Raw genomic sequence first — 23,630 nt, 5'->3', positions numbered from 1 at the left:
GGTTGGGTACCGAAACCCCGTGCCATTATAACACTGGTACCTTAGTAACTGGTATGTACTGGACCGAATCAGCATGTGAATTTCGGTTCCTAATTTTGGTGCCACTGGTGCTGCGACAAGGGCGTAAGAAGCATCAAAAGTGTCACACCATCTCTAAACATTTAATTCTAAACAACTCTGAGGAATACAGATAGGCGATGTCAGGCGTTCGTCCTTGTTGCTTAGAGAACGGACGCACGCAACGCATACCTGTTTGTCATGGGGGCATGAATGAAATGTTCCTGAATAAAAGTCAAACTGCAGTTAAAGTCGAAAAATTAAAAATAAAACACCTGAAATTACATAAAACTGAAGGAAACATGGATGTGGTGACGTAATGACGTTAATCGATCTACAGTATGTATTACATGTAAGACAGGATCATGAAAGGAACATTAAAAAAGCAACTCATGTAAACACATAGTCATAGACATAGTCACAAGCCCCAACCCTAGAAATAAAGAGTTCAGTATTTTGATGACAGCCTTTCTACATGTTAGTAGTAAGCTAATGTAATTTCATAATGCAAATCTTAAATTCAGTTAACCAACAAAAATGATTAAAGGAAATATATTAATGCAATTCAAATATAAAAAATATGAATTGATGTTTACTTTAAACTTTAATTATATTGTTCTATTAAAATTATTATTTAAAATATTTTGTCAAATAAAATATTTTTTCTAGAGTCATCCACCATAATTTTGTGGCTCAAAAGTAGCAGTTCAGGCACCAATTTGGCACCGGTACCGTTTTAAAAGTATCGATTTAGCACCGTTATCGAAAAACCCAAATGATACTCAAGTTATTACTTCCCAGAACTTGAGCATCCGCACCTACAAAAGCCACTGCACTTGCATTGCTTTTCATCTTTGTCTTTTAAGGTACAAGTAATACATTATATATAAAAAAAAAAAACAGTGTCTTCTCCTACCACAGCAAATTCCAATTTTCTCTTCAATATTTGGTGTTAGTTCATCCGAAATTGATGATTTTGTTCTCTTTGACTAATTAGACGGAAACAGTGCTTTATTCGCAAATATTTTAAAAGATATTCCAGTTTTTCAGAGACCAAATAATACATAGTTGGTGTCTGCCTAAAATTCTAGCCTTTCTTCCTGCACAAACCAGTGGTTGTAACCAATTTAGCAAAATCCAAAAGCCAGTTTACGGTCTTCAGACAGCATCTACTTTTTCCTCAAACCCTAGCTGAAAGACTAGTTGTATGCCTAAATGAGGATCCCGTTTTCTGTGCCGCAAAGGCAAATTCACTTTGCACTTCAAAAGATGAGGACTTGTGATGTAGTAAAATGAAATGCTAAACCTGATACCATTACTACTGTTCGTATGACTGTCTACCAAGTGCATACTAAGTCTCTAGAGCTGAATTTTTTCTGACAGGGCCTAGAACTGAAAACTGTGGTAACAGGATTTGTTGCTACAGTATGTGTCATGGGTGGTGTGAATGAATATTTACATCGCTCAATATCTAAAAACCTCTCGAATAATGACCAACCTTGTCTTGACGAGCTCCTTTAAGTCTTTGCGAAATCAAAATTTGCTTTGTGTAATTGTTGCTCTTACAACCGGGATCGATGACAAGACTTTTGTCAGGTAGTGTATAGTTGTTGAATAGACATTCCCTTTCCATTACTAATCCAGAACAATATCCTGCAGTTTTATTTGCTGCTATGAAAAACAACCCAACACAAACACAAAAAAAAGAGGAACATAAGTTCAGCAATTAGACATTTTATTCGCCCAACACAAAACACGCACTCCTAAAAACGGCCAAAAAACATATGGCTTGTCGCATTCTAAAGTGCTTATTTGTTAGAGGCAGACATGCTTAAACCAGAACACGTATAAAAAGACACGACAGCCAAAACGAGCCCGAGACGGATTCAGTTAAATAAACTAAACATTTGGTCCCTGTGAGCCATGAAATCCACACAGCAAAGCTTCCTTAAACAAGCACAAGCACCTCCAGAAAACACAAAGAGCATATAACAGTCACCGAGAGCTCAATGTCAATGATTCTGGCACTACGAAGATATTTGGAAGTAAACAGAGCTACAGTATTCGCTTTTACGAACCCTCGAAGAATAAACGTTATCTGTTTAAAAATAAAGTAGTCATATTATTCTGCCCTGTTACTTTTTGGCCAGAAGGTAAAAATTTCTATGAATACAAATATACATTCATTTCATTCATCTTTGTCCCGGACGTTTCGTAAAATATCAGCTGTATGTGCACCTCGCCATTCAAAAAACACGCTTAAAGTCAAAATGGCCAAAAATAAAACTTTCAAGCGGACATCTTTATCTTCTTGAGGAATAAATAAACAGAACATCAAGTGGTCAAACGCTTTCTTGCACCTTTTAAATGTGGCACATGCGATTCACAGCGAACGCATGCGCTGGATGGGTTTAGCTGGGAATATCGGAGCTGTTGTTGCGGTTTCCGTACTTGTGGTGAATAAAAAGGAGCACCACGCCGAGGAAGAAGCAGATGGAGCCCACTGTGATGTAGGCGATGCCCAGGAAGGGGTTTTTTCCGCCCATCCAGGAGATGGTGCTGAGGATCATTCGCTTTCGGCCCTCAAAGCTACGAACGGGATAGTCTGAGGGACAACTGGTCAAGGAAGTCATGTCTACTGAGAACACGTTTAAAACAGAAATACCAATATATTTAGCTCACATTTAGATAAAAAAGTAGTGTAGTTTAATTATTAATTGTGATTATTCAGATAAAAAAAGATTATATTTACATATGCCTGGGTGCAGTGTGCGAATTATACACTGACGATCAGGGGGGTCAATTGATTCAGCTAGTTGGTGTAATACATACTTTATCAAATTATGGATTAAAGTAATTTATTTTCAAAATATTCTACACACAATACCCCATAATGACAATGTGAAAAAGATTGTTGTAAATTAAAAAAAAAAAAAAAAAAAAAAAAATGAAATAGTCGCATGTGCATGAGTATTCACAGCCTTTGCTCAATACTTTGTTGACGCACCTTTGGCAGCGATTACAGCCTCAAGTCTTTTTGAATATGATGCCACAAGCTTGACACACCTGTCTTTGGGAACTTTTGCCCATTTCTCTGCAGTACCTCTCAAGCTCTATCAGGTTGGATGGGTAGCGACGATGTACAGCCAATTTCAGATCTCTCTAGAAATTTGAAATAGGATTTCGGTCTGGGCTCTGGCTGGGCCACTCAAGGACATCCACCGAATTGATGTGAAGCCGCTCCAGTGATATTTGTGTGTGTGTGTGTCTATATACAGTTGAAGTCAGAATTATTAGCCCCCTTCGATTTTTTTTCTTCTTTTTTAAATAATTTCCAAATGGTGTTCAACAGAGCAAGGACATTTTTACAGTATGTCTGATAATATTTTTTCTTCTGGAGAAAGTCTTATTTGTTTTATTTTGGCTAGTATAAAAGCAGTTTTGAATTTTTTATGAACCATTTTAGGGACAAAATTATTAGCCTCTTTAAGCTATATTTTTTCTTGATAGTCTACAAAACAAACCACTGTTATACAATAACTTGCCTAATTCCCCTAACCTGCCTAGTTTACTTAATTAACCTAGTTAAGCCTTTAAATGTCACTTTAAGCTGTATAGAAGCGTCTTAAAATTTTGTAGTAAAATATTATTTACAGTCATCACGGCAAAGATAAAATAAATCAGTTATTAGAGATGAGTTATTAAAACTATTATTTTTAGAAACATGTTGGAAAAATCATCTCTCCCTTAAACGGAAATTAGGGAAAGAATAAACAAGCGGTCTAATAATTTAAGGGGGCTAATAATTCTGACTTCAACTGTGTGTATATATATATATATACACACAGTTGAATATATATGCACGCACGCACACACATTCCTGTTTTCCTTAAACCTGCAGTATTTAATTTATGCATTTATTCCCTGATTATTTCACTCCTCCTCAAAAACACACACTGCTAGCGAACGCTCGCAGGCAGCAGAGCTCATTGATTTGTTTTTACAGTAGGTTTGTAAATCAAGGATACTGTAAGTGACTTCCAGGCTGTAGTTTCCTCTGGGCAGTGTGGGTGTCATGTTGTTCTTCTTCTGAATAATGCGGTACAGCTTTCTGAAGGTGGGCAGGGCAGCGGTGCGCATCCACACAATGAAATCCTCGTTTATGAAGCCGTTGTTTTCTGGGTCAGTGTCCAGCTCATAGACAGGCTTCCGCCAGTTGATCGGTTTTGCTGTGTCTGGAAGATGAAGAGCATTTTAGTTAGAAATACAGACAAAACATGCCTATTTTTAAATCTTTTAAAAAGAATTTGATGCTCACTGGCCACTTTATTAGGTACACCTTCTCAGATTTAGTGCAAATATTTAATCAGCCAATCAGACGACATGGTTCTGTGGGGGTAAATTCCTTGTTAAATTCCTTGTGTCAAATTGGGTTATATATGTGCAAAACATGTTTGGTAACTCGTCGGACGGTAACATGTACAACCACACGTGCCAACAGACGGAGACGAAGTAAAACGGAAGAAGGATATTGCTGGTCAAAGTTTGACACCGACGAGTTGATGCCAAATCAGCAGACAGAAAAAATAAAAGCACACAAACTAAGGTAAAATTAGATGCTGTACGGAGTTTCTATGGAGCGACTGATTTGAGGTAGCCTGCTGTTCTTATTTGACGGACTAAAAAAACATGACTGTAAAAAACTATGCGGGTTTACGAAGATTCAGTCAGCATTTTCCTTTTTCTAATCTACATTGGTAATTTAAGTGAAATAAATCTAGGGCAGGCATATTTGTGTTATTCTTTTTATTTTGTTAATTTAGTTTTTGCTGCTATGCTGTTGGAAACATTGCAGTGTGTAAAGATGATCTGTTGTTAATATGTTTCGTATGCTGTTTGCATGTTAAAATAAATCAGTTTTTTAAAATGGAATATTTAATGTGCCAGACACAAAATAAACAGATAAATTTTTTTTTTTATTTAATAATCAATCAAGCATCCCAAGTCCCAACACAAATCAATTATGTGGACGCCATAAATTTTTTACAATGTAGCTCAAATAATCCCTCATTAAAACTAAAGTCTGCAGAAGAGCATCTCTGAACACACAACACACCAAACGTGAAGCAGATGAGCTACAACAGCAGAAGAAAAAAAACACCAGAAATTATTTACAAATCATGCAGGTATCAACAATATCATCACAAAACCACCAAAAATGGCAGTTAATGACTAATGTTTTAGACACACATATAGTAAGATATTTATTTCGATTACCATGACCATATCAAAGTAATCAGATAAGGAGGGCCACTGATTTGTCACTGGGTGTTCTTCTCTATTGTGACTTGTATCCAGCTAAAACAAGAAAATCTGTTACTCATGAGCTGTTCTCAGACTATTTTCATGCGTATTTTGGAATAATGCATAAAAATGCATAATGGAAATGCCATAACTGTGTAGGACAAACGTTTTGTCCGATAAGAAAAAATGTGAATATACGATGAAACACATTTATCGAATAAATTCCAACATGCGCAACAAGAAAGGGGGGTGGGAGGGGTGTCTCTCCATACCACCACCAGTGTGCAGCATCCACTTGGATGATGCGATGGCAGTCACAGGACAATTGCGCCAGTGCGCTCACCACACACCAGCTATTGGTGGAGTGAAGAGAAAGTGATAGAGCCAATTCGGTGTATGGGGATGATTGGGAGGCCATGACTGGTAAGGACTGATAGACATTATTTGGCCAGGACATCAGGTTTAAACCCCTACTCCTTTACGAGAAGTGCCATGGGATTTTTAATGACCACAGAGAGCCAGAACCTTGGGTTAACATCTCATCCGAAATATGGCGCTCACTAGCCCCTTTCACACACACAGACCTTTCCGGAAAATTGCCGGCAATTTTTCGGAAAGGTTGTATGTGTGAACAGGTCCTTTTTGAAAATACCGGTAAATTCGTTCTGGCTATTTTCCGGAAAGAGAAGTAACATTACCGGCAATTTGCCGGAATGCTGCGCTGTGTGAATGCAGAAGGAAGATTCCCGTAATAAGCGCGTGCACGTCTAGAACGTGCTGACATGAGACGTCTGCTTTAGCCAATCACAACAGTCAGACGCATTTACGTCCGCCCGGTTTGTGAGAATAAAAGCCTTTGAATATTTTATGATAAGCCGTTGTTTGTTTACCTTCAAGCTTTGCGTGTGCCTGTGAAACAGCCTGTGAGCGCCAGCACACGCACATATTATGAACATCTCGACATGCTAAAATGATCCTGCGAAAGTTGTTCACTATATTGATCATCCACAGAGTTTGTAATTTAGTCAAATGTTTACAAATACAAGCGCAGCCGTTTAAAGCTCATTTGTGGTGAATGATGTCAGAATTTACCGGTATTTTGGAATGGATGTGTGAATGCTCTTTTCCGGAAAAATTCCATAACGTCCTCGCCTGTGTGAACAGCGCTTTTTTGAATCTACCGGTAAAGTCGTTCCGGAAATTTTCCAGATATTTTCCGGTATCACTGTGTGAAAGGGGCTACTGACAGCATAGTGTCCCCTTCACTATACTGGGGCATTAGGACTCACACCGATTGCTAGTTGAGCGCCCCCTGCTGGCCTCACTAACACCACTTCCAACAGTAACCATGTTTTCTAAGTGAAATCCCATCCAGGTACTAACCAGGCTCTGGCTATTGAGCGTCTGTGATCCCAAAAAGTGTTTTGTTTTAGTGATCAGAGGTAATTTGTTAGACAAGAAAAAGTCTTACAGTGGGTTTTCACTAGGGATGAAACGAATAACTGGTTTCACTATAAACCGCACTTTAATTTCAGTCATACATTTTCTTGTTGGCTTAGTCCCTTTATTGATCCGGGGTCACCACAGCAGAATGAAACGCCAACTTATCCAGCACGTTTTTACGCAGCGGATGCCCTTCCAGCCGCAACCCTTCTCTGGGAAACATCCACACACACTCATACACTACAGACAATTTAGCCAACCCAATTCACCTGTACCGCATGTCTTTGGACTGTGGGGGAAACCGGAGCACATGGAGGAAACCCACGCGAGCGCAGGGAGAACATGCAAACTCCACACAGAAATGCCAACTGAGCTAAGGTTTGAACCAGCGACAATTTTGCTGTAACGCAACAGCACTACCTACTGCGCCACTGCGTCGCCACACTTTAATTTGTCATGGCTAATTAATCGTAATGGCTTCTTAACACTGTTTCTCCACGGAAAGTTTCTGCAAAACTGTGGCAACTAAAAGTTATGCCAACTGTGTGCTAGTTTGTACAACGAGACTAATAACCACACACATTTGATTACCTATGACTGAGGCTATTATCTAAGGCAAGCTCGTGCAAGTTCATTATTTCCGATGGAGGGACGCGCATGCGACACAACATGCTCACACTTTTCAGGCGCACTTGAAATGTGGGCTTTTGTGACCGCGGGAACTGCAAACGGCTGAAGTTTGAGGAAGAAGCAACAAAAAGTAAACAGGTTTACAACCCCACTTAAAGTTACAAATATTGGCGCCGATGAGAGCAATCATGAGGTGATTTGATCCGCCAGCCGAGATCAATCCAGAGTTTTTGGAGAAAGTGCTGAAAGACTCGCAGTGGATCAGCTGTTTAATTGTCCGAATCTTGATGCATTGCATGCACTGCATTAAGCACAAATGAACGCCAAGTGTAAAATCTAACAGTGTATAGATCTTTGCCAAAGACTTTACTAAGTTTAAATTGAAACTTCGGCTTATGACAGAACAGTATTGTGCAGGTGGTCATCGCGAGAATGCTGCTCGGCGCCGCTCGGCGCCGCTCACTGGGTCGGCTGACTCGCCTGCTTTTTTTCCACAAACACTAAAAAATGTAAATCAGTGCATGAAAAGACTGAGCATTTAAAATGACAAACCAAAATCAAAACCTTTAAAGAGTGGTGAAGTGATACTTTTTTCCCTTTCTTTGTCCGTTCTTTCTGGTTATTATATTGTCATGTGTATAAAAACAATGATGCAAAATGTATATTTCTTACTGCAATGCTTCATTTTTGTTTGATGCATGTAAGTTGAACTTTTTATAGCACATAACTCACATTCAAGCACATTCAGCATGATAATGTTATTCATTGTTAGTATTATCATCATCATTGTAATGTTTTATAACTATTAGACATTAATTTTGCAATTATTGCACAAATATCAATAAGTTATAACAGAATTAAGTAGTTGTTTCTGTTTTTTTGTTGATGTAGTTTTCAAATACAATAAATCTGTTAATATACAATTTGCAGTGATGCTTTGGTGACTGCTCCCAAATTTTTTACGGTGCTCCTAAAATTGTTGAAGTTGGGAGCTATGGTGCTACCAAGTAAAAAAGTTCATTTTAAGCCCAGCATTAGACAAATAATATTTTATTTTTATTATTTATTCATTGTTCTGTCATTTATTTACAGTGTAAAATTGTTTATATGTCAATGCAAATGCTACTTATTTTTTTAGCACAAAGAGAGAAATAGACTATTGTTTGCTTTTAATATTATATTGTGCTGTATTAATTGGTTACTGGAGTTTGCATGTTCTCCCTGCGTTCACGTGGGTTTCCTCCGGGTGCTCCGGTTTCCCCCACAGTCCAAAGACATGCGGTACAGGTGAATTGGGTAGGCTAAATTGTCCATAGTGTATGAGTGTGTGTATGTGTGGACGGAAGGGCATCTGCTGTGTAAAAAACTTTCTGCATAAGTTAGTGGTTCATTCCGCAGTGGCGACCCTGGATTAATTAATTGACTAAGCCGACAAGAAAATGAATGAATGAATAATTGGTTACTGAGCAGCAATAAATAACACTTTAAAATATAAGGAGTTTTCATGTGATTTTCTAAACTAGTGGTGTTTTGAAAATAATGAAGACATAATAATCGTGATAACCGTGAAACTTATTTCTCAGACTATAATCATACAACTGAATTCTATTATCATTGCATCCCTAGTGTTCACCTCTGAATTTATTTTTCTTTTTGATATTTCTTTTTCTCTTCCGCTCATTGGATGAAAACAGCTATTTGTCTACAACATGATCTATTTATAAAAATAATAAAACCTTATTCAAAAGATTCTATTTATATTAACTATTGCATACTACACTAATATTCTAGGTTATTGTAGTTAATTAAAATTAGGCCTGCAACTAACACATTTTTTTGTGTGTTTTAATAAGCTATCGCTTATTTTCTTTAATCGATTAGCTGACTAATCTGTGTTTTTTCGTTTAATTGAATGTTTGTAAATGCGATTAAACATTCTATTAAATATTTTGGGTGAACTATCCCTTTAAGATAAAACACTACATATTTAGTTTGATATATAACATGTAAAGCTTGTTAGAATTAGGCACTACCTATGTGTACCTAATAACGTGGCCAGTGAGTGTTTAGAACACAATTTACCAATAAACACCGCAGTAAGATTGGGGTTGTTTCCACCAGGGTTTCTGAACTTCACATGTTTGTCCGTCCACCAAGCGATCCCCTTTTTGATCATCGGAATTTGGGTTTTTGTTCCATTGGGGTCAATGTAAAACAGGTCCAACGTATCTGAAGTGGAGAGAAGGAGCAAAGATTTCATTATTTTAATATTAAACTATCTTTTAACAGAAAATACTTTGATCCAAGTCTTACCATTAAACATGCTGTTAGCAATAGCTCCACATGGAGCTATACGCTTGTTATCATTTATCCGGTACGGCTCACACTCTTTGCTTGGTTCCTGAAATATATGACAATACACGATGAGCTTCTTTCAATAGCATTCAACTGAATATCACCAAGTGAAGGTATTAAGTGCTAACAGTAAAACCTGTAGCATGACAAAAAAAAAACAGGTGACAGCTATGACAATGTCACTCAGGTAGGGTTCATTAAAAGAGACTATGTCTGCCGATGACTGACAGGCCTCCACTATGATACATGTCGAGGTGTGTCTAAATCCATGTTGCAAAACCCAGCTGTCAAACAGTACTTGTTGATGTTGCGTTGACGTGTTAGTGCAGGTGGAGAATACTATGCTGTCAAACACGTCAGACAGCAGAGCTGAAAATCAGGTGAACTATTTAGTTTCCATTTGCTTCGCCATTAAACCTAGACCTGTCAATAAATATAGGAAGACACTTCCTCTGTCCATCAGTATTACATGCATCTTACAGGTTAAATGATAGACAGGTGTTGGTGGGCATATAGTAGATATTCAAACATATATTTAAGGCCACAGCATGAAAATAGGACAAATCTCTCAGCAAATACATAAACATACAAATAAACATTTATATATGACAAACAAGTGAAGGACAAATTGATAAACTATCAATAGAACAAACAAAACATATAGATACAGACAAAACAAGACTGATAGATATAGATCAAATATGTGATATTTGTGATATAACGTCCCAACATAAAGCCTATTTTATTAGCAACTTAATGAATCATTTATTTATGTAATGATCCCACTAAAATAATTAAAATAAACAGCTAATATACAGTTGAGGAAAAAATATTAGATATTATTAAATATTAAAATTTTTATTTCTTTTTCAAATATTTCCCAAAGTGATGTTCAACAGAGTAAGAACATTTTCGAAGCACTTCCTAGGAAATATTTTAGATTTTTCAGGAGAAAGTCTTATTTCGTTTTGTTTGGCCGGAATAAAAGCATTTTTTTATCTACTCCTGGCATTACTGTTTATTTATTTATCATCATCTGTTGCTCTGAGGCTCAAGGTTTTTTTAAGCCTGGTTCAGCCAATAGCGTGACAGCATCTACTGGGTAGGTGGGCATGTAATGTAATGTAATGTAATGTAATGTGTGTATTTATATAATCGCATTTATTGTGTATGGTCATACACCCGAAGTGCTTTACAATCATGGTGGTGGGGGGGGGGGGGGGGTTCTCTCCACACCACCACCAGTGTGCAGCATCCACTTGGATGGTGCAACAGCAGCCACAGGACAACGGCGCCAGTGCACTCACCACACACCAGCTATTGGAGGAGTGGAGAGACAGTGTTAGAGCCAATTTGGTGAATAGGGATGATAGGGAGGCCATGATTGTAAGGGCCGATTGAGGGACTTTGGCCAGGACACCGGTGTTACACCCCTGCTGTTTACGAGAAGAGCCATGGGATTTTTTATGACCACAAAGAGTCAGGACCTCGGTTTAACATCCGAAAGACGGCACCCACTGACAGTATAGTGTCCCCTTCACTTTTACTGGGGCATTAGGTCTCACACAGACCGCAGGTTGAGCGTCCCTTGCTGGCCTCTCTAACACCACTTCCAACAGCAACCTAGTTTTCCCATGTGGTCTCCCATCCAGGTACTGACCATGCTCAGCCCTGCTTAGCTTCAGTGAGTAAAAGATAAAACAGTAAAGCCTGGTTTATACTTCTGCGTCAAGTGACCAGCGTAATCCAAGGCGCATGCAACGTGTGTAGCTGTGCATTTATACTTCTGCGCACTGTCTCTGTTGGTCTGCATTAACACTTCCGAAAGGCTAGTTGGTAGTGAGGTGTTAATGCTCTGTGTCGAGTTTCTTCGCTGAGGTTTTGCTTTTCCTGAACACTTCCTGAATGTACAAGTGGCTCAAACTCGCTCATTTTAAGGCAGGAACCGGCGGACGTGCAACAACTTTAACTATGAGGTAAACACAAAACAAAACTTTCCATCCGGAGCTCCTTCATGGGACTCCACACTTATAAACAATCGCTGCATCGGGCTCGCGCCATTCCCGCGGCTCTCGGTCCTGCACAGACTCATCAGCGCTACCAAGCCGACCAATCACAGAGCTTGCGCTACGTGCCCTTGTGACGTGTAGTTACATTTTTTGAGAGGTGCACATCAGTGATGCCGACGGCCACGGCGTAGGGCTATGCGTCAACGCCGTAGCATACGCGTGCGTTTGACACAGAAGTATAAATCAGCCTTAATGCTCCATCTGATTGGTCAAACATGGATAAACAACATACATGTTTGTGGTACATGTTTACATATTACCACATGTGATACATGTTTGTGGTGAATGTGCATAGAGAAGGAAGGAAGGAAGAAGGGAAGAAAGGAAGGAAGGAAGGAAGAAAGGATGGACAGACGGATGGATGGATGAAAAGGAAGGATGGAAAGAAGGATGGATGGATGAATGAAAAGAAAGAAAGAAGGATAGAAGGATGGTTGGAAAGATGGATGGATGGATGGATGGATGGAAAGAAAGAAAGTAAAAAGGATGGAAGGATGGATGGAAAGGAAGGAAGGAATGAAAGAAGGATGGATGAAAAGGAAGAAAGGAAGGATGGATGTATGAATGGATGGACGGACGAACGGACAGACAGACAGACAGACAGATACCTTAAGTGAGCGCTCATCTCCATTAAGCTGGCTGTCATCTCTGGACTTTACGTAACGGCGATGGTTTTGGTAGAAGTTTGAGAGGCCGTAGTACATGAAGACATTACTCTGAGAACAAAAAGTTTTGAATTGTAAATTGGCATTGTTATAAGAGGACATTCATTTCAGTAAAACATCATTCCTAAAAAATAAACAGAGATTTTCTTGATTTTTTCAATGTGCCGAATGTAACATTTAGGAAAGTTAGAGTTTTTACTAAGCCTTGCTTTTCCTTGCAAGCTAAATAACATGCTCACAGTTGCCAAGTCAGTGGTTTTCACTTTAAAAAAAATGGTAAACTAGGTTTGACACAATGCATGAATTATATTTATATGGTTGAGATAAAACATTAGACTGTACCAAATTTATAATAAAAACTGTGCAAGGATGATGAAATGAGTTGGCATACTTTTGTGAGGAGCAGGTTCTCTAGAGGAGAAACTGTATGAGCAGCTGTTTTTGTTTCTATGGTAACAAGACTCTCGGCAAGACTCTCCAGTATTGTTGCTAAATTATAGCCACAAAGTATATGTACTGTAATCTACAGAATCAAGTCCACCGATTGACAATTTACTTAATACCTTCAGTGTTTATTTTAGATTTTGAACTTAAAACTTCTTTCACAAGGCTTCACTTCCAGCTGTTTTTTTAAATAATTATTTTTTCAACTACATGGCAAACAGCAACCAATAAAAGGGTTTTCTTGAAGTAAATAGTACAGTCTGAATTTCAATTTTTCAGATAGCAACACAGCACTATTACAGCAGTTTTAAAGGTATTTAATGATTTTATTGATTCTGTGGACACTCAAAAACATTGTGCAGAGTTAAAACTAGTTTTAGGCCGTACTCACACTATCTACAGTCTCCCCCGACCACCCGCAATCACATTACCAACGGGCCTGGGCATGCTTTTGTCATCAATGCTGTGCTGTTCAATAAGCCCTCTCGCTCAGCACAGTGGAGATTTCTCTAGTTAAATCTCTTTAGTCCTTCAGGATGCGGAGACACGCAGTCAAATATTTCGTCGAACACATCAGCCACTGTTGACGCTCATAAACAATCATAAAGTCCCTGTGCTGCAGGTATTAGGAGGTTTGCTGAAGGTACACAGCTGTCGTGCAGTGAGGGGTTTGCGTATTTAATAAACAACGGCAGTTTGCGTTCACTGAATAGTAAGAATGATTAATAAATCCATATGAAACCGTCCCTTGAAAGTCACGTCTCGCTTTCAGTTTCTCACACACAAGCACACCCAAATGAACCACGCCTGAGCCCGATTCAGCGCGCACACACTTCTCAAACAATCCGGGAAACAGCCCTGGGCACGGTACGGATAGTATAGTGTGAGTAGGCCCTTAAATGCCGATAAAACAAAACCTATGCTGTTTTCAAATTAAAAAAAAATTAAGCAAAAGCTAGATTCTATTACTACTACTCAAGGTATAGATATTGAATTGATGTCCCAGTAAAGATATTCTGGAATTTTAATTGATGATACACTCTTTTAGTTCTTACATTCAGCAATTGGTGAAAATTTTAAAAATGTTTTTAGGCTTCTATTTTAGAATTAAGAACTGCCTTGCTTTTGATGCTAAAAAGAAGCTGGTTGATGCAACATATGTCGATATTGAACTGCGGTAATGTTATCTGTATGCATGTTTCATCTCAAAGTCTGAATGCATTGGATACTGTTTACCATGGTGCACTAAGATTTATAACTATTTTAAATCCCTAACTCATCATTGTGTGCTGTATAGAAGTGTAGGTTGGTCTGCTTTGCCCATTCGTAGTCTCGAGCATTAGCATAGCCTTGTTTACAAACCTAAACTGGGTTTAATCCCATCATATCTACAGAATTCCATTTGTAAAAAGCCTGTTCTTAACTATGGCCTTCGGTCACAGGATTTTTATTTACTGTCTGTTCCTAAAGTGCGAACTGAGATGGGAAAACAGGCTTTTAAGTACACAGCTCCTTTTGCATGGAATAAGCGGCAAGTAGTTAAAGTTCAAAGAATTGATTTCACTAAATGCTTTTAAAGAGTATAAAGGATTTAGAATAGTTTGTTTTTTGTTTGTTGTCTGTTAGACCAATTTGACGTGTACTGCCTAATCTTTCTCTGCCTAATAAAACTAGTGTTGCGTTTCACATATGTTTTGTTGTTTGTTTTCAGTCATGCGTCTCCTTCTCTCTTTTTCATTGTGTATCCTGTCCTGTTTTAAGTATGCAACTATTGGTCGAAAAAGCTGCCAAACACCATCATGACGCAATTGCCGCACCAATCAGGAGCTGGTCTGCCAAGTATTAAAGGCGTGCACTAGCGCTGTTCACCAGGAGCACTTGGCTCACGGCCAAACTTCTCACTTGTGTAGGCCAGCCTGTTCATTTGTGTTTGTATAGTTTGGTGGCTGTTGTTGTCGTTGTTTAGTTTCTCTCGATTAAGTGATCGATTTATTAGGTAAGCTTGTGCAGCTCAATTTAGTACCTAAGCTCTTGTTTGCTAATGTCTAACAGTGTGTACTTTACGGGAATCTAGTAATTTTGAGCAGTATAACATTTTTTGTTAGTTTATGGAGGAGTTGCCACATTTGTATTTATGTGTTTAGAATAGTTATGAAGTTTAGTAAAGTGACGCACTGAAGATTATGGTTTTGTTTCTGCATTTTACTTTGGTTAGTTAGTTTGGTGGGTTGGGGTTTAGTTAGATCATTTTGGTATATTTATTTCTTTGCTTTGGCAACACTCCTGTTTTTTGTTTAATTCAATTATTAAAAATTACATTCTAATTTCCTATTCATTGTTTTCCCTCGCTGCTTAATAAATACTTAAAGTTTGTTTCACTTATCCAGCAGTTGTGTCTTCTTATTTTCATCCAGCATCATTAGAGACTCACTGATTGTTACATTTCATCCATTTTTAATATCTTAATTTTCTAACATTTAGAAAAATTTGTAACATTTCTAACGATTTTAATAACTTAAACACGTAACACTAGGGATGCACAGATATGGATTTTTTGCCCAATATCGATAACAGATAACTCTTAAGATTTGTAGGCCAGTAACCGATATAGTAGCTAATATAAATATTTCCAAGTGTTATATTTTTATACAGTGAACTATTCTATGTTGACACATGCAATATTTTTCCTGAGGTGATTTAACGCAAAATACAAAATGAAACTCTATCAAACATATCTACAATGATAAGGAACATGGTTACTTACTGAGGTATTAGCGCACAGCAATACCGCATAAAGAAAGGACGGACTTTAAAGGAACAAACAATGTGAGAAAAGCTCTGTTATAGTTCATTGGACAAGTCTAAACAAGTTTGATCCAAGCATGAGTGAGACAGGCAATTCTGTATAATTACGTAATCTATCGGCTTAAAGACATCGGCATAATTTTAATATAACATTAAAAATAGCACTTATCGGCCGATGTTGATATGACCACTTACATATTGTGCCTCCCTATGTTAAACTACTGGTGCTATGGATGAGTGTTTATTAAATTTGTAATAAAATACAAATAATATAATAAGTACAAGTTTGCAACATAAATGAGCATGTCAGAAGTAAACAACTGGAAGCAGATGACACCACAAGTCTTGCGCATTCCAGTTACAAAAGTCTGTGTTGCAACGGACAAATTTCAGCATCGTTTTTTAATTTGGCTCTGTCTTTCGCAATGCTTCATGGGATTGTAATTCTTTCCACTTCAATTTCTTAAAAGTCTTTTCTATTTTGTATGATTTTTCAAAAAGTTTTACTGTTGTGATTCTACTTTCAGTGAAAAGTTTAATTTATGGCTTATTAAGCTTTAATGAAGACTTTTTTTATCTCTGAGAAAAATACCAACAAAAAAATCACTATATACCTAATGTGTCATAATCAACACATACATTGCTAAAGCCTCTAAATAAGCAATGCAATTATCATAATAAGTCATACAATAAAACCAGTTTACAACATTTTTCTCTCTGAATATTTAGTAATTTTCAAGCATCAGTCTTTTTTTCAGGAATAATTTTTTCTTCTCACAAGGATTATTTTACTGCACTAAATTATGCGTTTCAGCTTACAAACGACAGAGCTTTCCTTAAAAGTTTAATAAAAAATCAAATACTGTCTTACTAAGACATATTATGTGAGATATACAGTTAAAATTTACATAAATGTAAATTACAGGCTTCATACACATTTTTACTACTAAAATTCCACAACTTTTCCAAGACTTTCAAGTAAATTGTCATGACCTAATGTTTCATGCAATGTCTACATCTGCGTGGAAAAAGAAAAAAAATGCATGTTCAAATTTATTACAGCACATCGTAAAACACGCAACAATCTATTTTGTTTCAATTCATATTTATCTCTATGTATAATTGATTTATATAATAATTGCACTGTACTAATAATGTGAGAGTGTGTGATTGGCCAGGGACAGAAAAGAAGTAAATGACCTATATTCAAGTATACAGATATTTCCTATGACTTTTCCATATATATGCATGTATGTGTGTGTGTGTGTGTGTGTGTGTATGTGTGTGTGTGTGTGTGTGTGTGTGTGTGTGTGTGTGTGTGTGTGTTATGAAGATAAAAACTGACTGAATGTCATCTCTCTTTAGCCATATAAATATCAACAATGACACTAAATATATTTTAGGTGGAGTTAAAGGTCTATTTTGGTGTAACTCTCTGAATATTGGAAAGTACAGCAAACTCTCCTATTAAACAATGGTTTTATAAATACATAGTTAGAACTAATGCAAACATATGAGCTTAAAAAAAAAGCATAAAATCAATCAACAACCTCACAAAAGCTCTGTTTAAAGGTTTATCCATTACTGTTAAATATATATGATTATATTTAGAGAAAGTAAATGGAGTGCTTTATTTTCTGGAACCCAAAGGTTGCTGCTTTTTCAAAGAACAGATTTTTTCTAACCATTTCTTCATGCTTTAGGTTTGAGTCACAAGGGTTGCTACAAACATATGTGTAAGTAAAAAGCTGAATATTTACTTTAGCTGAACTAAACCTTCACAAAGAACACAACATAATGGACGGTTCTCTCAGACTCACTTCAAAAGGCTGGTCCAGAGAGAAGGACAGGGTACATTTGCAGGGAGTCGTGCTGTTCCAGCTGAAGCTTTGAGAGCAGTTAAAACATGGACTGGACATGTCAGTCCCGGTGTAATCAATCTGTAAACCACAGAAACAAACACATTTTAAAAAAAAATACTGTAGTAAAACAAAATAACATACAGTAGAAACTAGTAATGATGCTCCGATCTAGGCTTGGGCGGTATCCAAATTTTGAGACCGTCAAACCGCCTCCATATTTTACCCCGGTATCCGGTATTACCGGCGTAATAAAAAAAATTATGACGTAAGGCTCAGACAGCGTCACCAAACTGTTGGCTTGAGCCTAAACCATTCAGAAACTGAATACATTCTATGCGACCTTAGGCTCGCAGTCAGAGAGGAGAGGGAGAGAGAGAGGGAGAGAGAGAGAGCGCCAAGCAACGCACAACACCCCTCTCTCTCTCTCTATCGCTCTCTCTCTTACACACATACACATCTCTCCCGCGATTTATTCAGAAGTTTACTCCCACACCGTAAGAAATCTGGCCGGCTCCCGCGGAAGAGCAGCGGGAATGCAGAGCTGTAATCGGGCCATAAAAATTATACCCGATAGGTCCCAAATCCGACAGGTACATTTTGATTGACAGCTTTATTAAGTCGAACCCGTTTACAGCCCGACATTATTCAAATGTGCTCCTGCACACAGCTCTAATGCATTTTTTTCAAGAATGAGTCATTTATATGTTTTAACATCATTTATTCGTAACAAACGTAGACTATAGGCCACTTGAAAGTTGGAACAAATAAAATAAGTCCTCTGAAACATCGTAACATCTCAGCACTCTAACACTTTGCCTTTAAATTGGCTAACACAATTAAAAAAAGAAATCTTGCTTAACAAATCAAATTAAAATAAACTCTAAATGATGACGGGTATTTTGGCAATAATGAAATTTAGTTAAAGGCTCTGCAAGAATTGTTTCTCCATTTCTCTTCACAATCTGGCATTAGGGCGGCGGTGAAGCTGAATATTAAAAGAATAATGCCACCATTAGCCTGTATACTCTGTCTAAATTATGATTATATGGTTTAATTAATATTTATTTATAATTTTAAACCCTGTACTCACCAAGATTAGGCTACGTGTGTTTGTGGAGGAACATTATTAAATCCACTGGCTTTAGCGCAGTCCTGCGCTCACGGGCTCCTGCAGCTGAACACCCTTTCCTGCGGCTACAGGTCGAGATTCAGAGTTCTGATCTGGCTGATTTTGCAAGTTTTAGGTAGGTTTGTTTGTTCATCTTCTACCAGTCAGGAACATGCATTTAATTTGCCATGACAGCAGTTTCAGGGTAGCGAGTGGCCTCGTCATTTTACCTGTCAGCTTGCGGTTTAGGGCTCTACCGTAATACGCAGTGTATGAGCGACAGCGAAATACCTGCGGCTGGAATAACCGCTCCTTCTGAGCTAGTGACTGGCTTGACCGCCGTCAAAATTCTCTTTTTTTTACTACTTCGTCATCATTTGTTTCACCTTTGCAGGGATGGATTTTAATGCAGGGATTTGGATTTTTTCGGGTCTCGCCGGGTTCGGGCAAAGATCTTCAGCTCTAATGCAGACCTCTCGTTCATATTAACCACGTCTCCCTTCTATTCAGTCGAAACTGCCAAACTGCAGGACACTTTGAAGCGCCACTCGTCACGTCACTTCTCCCTCTCTCCCCCTCCCTCTCACCCTCTCCCCCTCCCTCTCCCTCATTCTCTCTCTCTCCTCCACACTGTCCCGTGATGACAACCACACATACGTTTTTGTAGGCATTAAATAAAGGATATTTAATATTTTATGACGGTATAACGGTATTGAAACTCACACCGTTTCTATTTTTAGATCCCGCGGTATACCATAATACCGTAATACCGCCCAAGCCTACTCCGATCAGGGTTTTTGCAGCCGATACCAAGTACCGCATCCTTGTCATGGTGATCAGTGATTAGGCATGGGACGATAACCGTATTCAAGGTATACCGCGGTTTGAAAAAAGTCAAGGTTTTAAAACTGTCAAAATGTTCTGCTATAACAATCCTAGGGTACGAGTAAGATTTTTTTATTATGTTTTTTTTTTTTTTTTTTTTTTTTTTTAGGACAAGTATCTATAGCAGAAAATATCTCCAAAGATGGCGTTTTAAATTGTAAAAACAAAATCAGTGTTTTTTAAACTAATTAAGACAGCAGAAGTCAATAATTCATTTGAATTGTTTCAGGGTTTCTGCAGGTTTCACTAAGTTAAATTTAAGAATTTTAAAGACTTTTGAGACCGTTATAAATGAAAGTTTAGACTCATAAAGGGCTAAGAAATAGCCCAGATGGAGAATATTTTTATTTGCCCTATCAAAAAAACTATATTATAATTGAATACATTAAATTATATATATATATATATATATATATATATATATATATATATATATATGTGTGTGTGTGTGTGTGTGTGTGTGTGTGTGTGTGTGTTACTTTTTACCTTGCACTTTTTTGTTAACATTTATTAATATTTATTTATGCATTTTTACATTCTGATTCCAATGGCTAATTATTCAATTGTTAAAATAACTACAATTTAATTAAATATGCTTAAGAATAAAACATTAAGTGTTTTTTTGGAAGTGTACTTGCATCATGATATTACATTGACATACTGACATTACAAGAAATGGCATTGGATGGTCTTAAAATGACAATAATATCAATGATTGCAATCTATTTACATACACAAAAAAAAAAAAAAAAAAAAAATATATATATATATATATATATATATATATATATATATATATATATATATATATATATATATATATATATATATATATATATATATATATTACAGGGCTCGAAATTAACTTTCTTACTTGGTAGCACTGGTGCTCCCAACCTGAAACATTTAGGAGCACCAGAAAAAATTTAGGAGCACCCACCAAAAATTAATGATATTGACAAGTTGTATATTAAGGGATTTATTGTATTTGAAAACAGCATCATTTGGGACTAACAAAACCCAGAAACAATTATCTAACTAATGCTGTGATGATTTAATATTTGTGCAATATTTCCAAAATTAATTTTGAATAATTATAAAATATTAATGATGACGATGATGACAATAATACTAAAAATGAATTACATTTCTCATCATCATGCTGCCTTGAATGTGCTTTAAATGTAAGTTATCTGCTATATAAAGTCCTGCTGTTACTCTATGGAAAATAAATTGATGGTTTGCATCAAACACAAATGAAGCATTGCAGTAAGAAATATTTATTTTGTACTGCTGTTTTTATATGCATGTCAATTTAATAAATACTAGCCTATTTCTGCTACAAAACAAACAAAATATTATAATAAATCATTCAATTCGGTGCTGAAAGGTGCAAAGCAGTCATCAATAATTAAATGGAAAAATAATATACACCTCAAGAAAGAACGGACAAAAGAAAGGAGAAAAATTCTCACTTTTAAAAGTTTTGGTTTCGGTTCTTGTCGTTTTAATGCTCAGCTTCGTTACGCGCTGAATTTCATTTTTCTGTGTTTGTGGAAAAGCATGCGAGTCAGCCGGCCCAATATGAGGGGGGCAGAGCAGGATTCTCCCAATAACCACCGTCGCAATACTGTTCCTTGTTATAACCCGCATCAGTAAACTCAGTAAAGGCAAGCTTCTTTGGCGATGGTGTTTTAGCGGACATTTGCGCTGTTGCAGCATGATCTCACGAGGAAACGTATGAAAAAGTTACGAATTGCCGTGAGATTGTGTTGGCTGAACACGCAACGCATCGAGATTCAGTGTACTTTTCACTCTTCAGCAGTTTGCATTCCCCGCGGTCACAAAAGCTCACACAAGTGGTGCTCGCTGCAGAGCCATCCAAAAGCTCCCTCCCTGTCATCTGACAGCGGAAAGTCTTGAGTGATTGACAGCTAATATGAACCAATATAGCGGCAGGGAAGAGCTATTCAGCACGTTTTTAGAAGAAAAAAAAAAAAAAAAAAAAAAAAACGGGTCGCACTCCAACCTAAATATTCAGTCGCACGAATGCTCCCAATATATATTATGAGGTCGCATAGCTTAAATTTCGGGCGCATATGCGACCAAAATGGTCGCTATTTCGAGCCCTGTATATATATATATATATATATATATATATATATATATATATATATATATATATATATATATATATATATATATCGTGACAGGCCTACTTAAGGCTGCACAACACAAAAACAAAAACAAACGCAGACTTTTTTTTTTTGATCGCTCAATCACAACATTCCAAGGTATGTTATTTTGGATAACAACTTGTTGAATGTACATTAACCCTTACATAACACACATCAAATCATGATTGACCATTCAGAATCATGCATTCCAGAGGGCCTTGTAATTGTTTTTAATTTTCATAATACAATCATAATTAGACTATTTTGTCATGCGTTTAATTACTGAATTGTTAGACTCATCAGAAAACTAATGCTATTACTATTTTTGCTGTACTGTTTATCTACATTTGTAACTTGTTTATTATATTTTATGCAGAAAGACTTGAATTATCTTCCATCTATTATTGATATTACTGATGTTATTTTGGTTTTTCTATAATTACTGCAAATATTTCATGCCATCATGAAACCGTATATATATATATATATATATATATATATATATATATATATATATATATATACATACACATATATATACATATATATATATACATACACATATATATACATATATATATATATATATATATATATATATATATACATATATATACATATATATATATATATATATATATATATATATATATATATATATATATATACACACACACACACACACATATATATATATATATACATATATATATATATATATATATATATATATATATATATATATATATATATATATAGTCAGTTAAATATCAGGTTCTCATATCTTAAAGATCTCCATTTACTCAGTAACGTTAACGTTAGTTAAATCACACTAAACACACAGAGAGCAATAGGCTCAAACCTCGAACTCCTTGATATTATTGGACGTCACGTAGAGTCCGATTCCTATTGGGATGAAGATGAGGCCGATGACGAAGAAAGCGGGTAAAACTGTGCCCGCGGTAAGGATGGGCTGCCAGGCCGGTAAGCGCTGCTGTTTGAAGGCGGTGTTGTCGGGCTTTCTGGTCCGGATGGCGGTTCCGCCGAGGCCCGCGGTTCCCGAGTGATGACCGTCCTCCTCCTTCGCGTTATAGCTGGACGCCATCATAGCTGTGATTACCAGCTCACAGCTTGGGTTTTGCTATTAAAACACACGGTTACTCGATTGCAGACGTGTGATTATTATTGTGAAAATGTTTTAAATGTCCGCTGGGGTGGATTATCTTCACCGAGGCCTTCTCAAATCGTTTGTTTTGTTAGAGGCGGTGCTACAGGAAGCGTCAACTAGGTAGTGATTCGCGAATCATAGAATTGAACCGATTCTCTTGATTCAGCCGAGCTGATTTTCGAAAAGCTTCTGAATCACTCAGCGGTGTTTTGAATCACTACAATTCAAGGCTGAAAATGAGACACGTTCGTAAATTTAATTAGATTTTATGTGAATTTGTTGTTATTCTAGCGTCATTTATTCAACTGAAAATATTCTCAGCTTAATAGCTCTTTTATAAACGTCATTTTATAAATGCATTATTTTATTGATTATTTTACATTTAAAATTATTAAAATGTTGTTGCTGGCTAATGTGTTGAAACTTGTCGTTCAAGTGAAAGTGGAAACCATGACGACCTAAAACGACAATTAGGCTAACTTAATTGTTATTTTTGTTGCATTCACAAGAATTTAATTAAAACATATTTATTAAAATATAGACAATAGAACCAGCTTAACACATTACACAAAATATATAAAGTCAGGTGTACTGCTGCAAATACTCGAACGGAGTCCGAACATGGCAACTCAAATGGATTTAATCATTTTATTTGAAC

General features: G+C 36.8%; 1 protein-coding gene and 1 long non-coding RNA gene across 3 annotated transcripts in view; both read right to left on the bottom strand.

Annotated features, from left to right (window-relative positions):
- LOC147839117 (uncharacterized) overlaps positions 1-23,630 on the bottom strand; it is a 490,241-nt gene that overhangs the window by 166,492 nt on the left and 300,119 nt on the right. The gene's annotated exons all lie outside the window — the stretch shown is intronic.
- Positions 1,772-23,093, bottom strand: cdc50ab (cell division cycle 50 P4-ATPase accessory subunit Ab). Of its 2 annotated transcripts, none has more exon segments than NM_205560.4 (7): positions 1,772-2,662; positions 4,086-4,292; positions 9,517-9,663; positions 9,748-9,835; positions 12,467-12,574; positions 17,593-17,712; positions 22,667-23,093. In NM_205560.4, coding segments are annotated over 7 exon segments (1,110 nt in total). In that variant the 5' UTR covers positions 22,913-23,093; the 3' UTR covers positions 1,772-2,468.

The sequence above is a fragment of the Danio rerio genome, chromosome 20 (assembly GCF_052040795.2).
Source record: "Danio rerio strain M-AB ecotype USA chromosome 20, GRCz13ab, whole genome shotgun sequence".
Taxonomy (NCBI): domain Eukaryota; kingdom Metazoa; phylum Chordata; class Actinopteri; order Cypriniformes; family Danionidae; genus Danio; species Danio rerio.
Note: the sequence above shows the minus strand (reverse complement) of the source record. Positions and strands in the feature narration are given on the sequence as shown.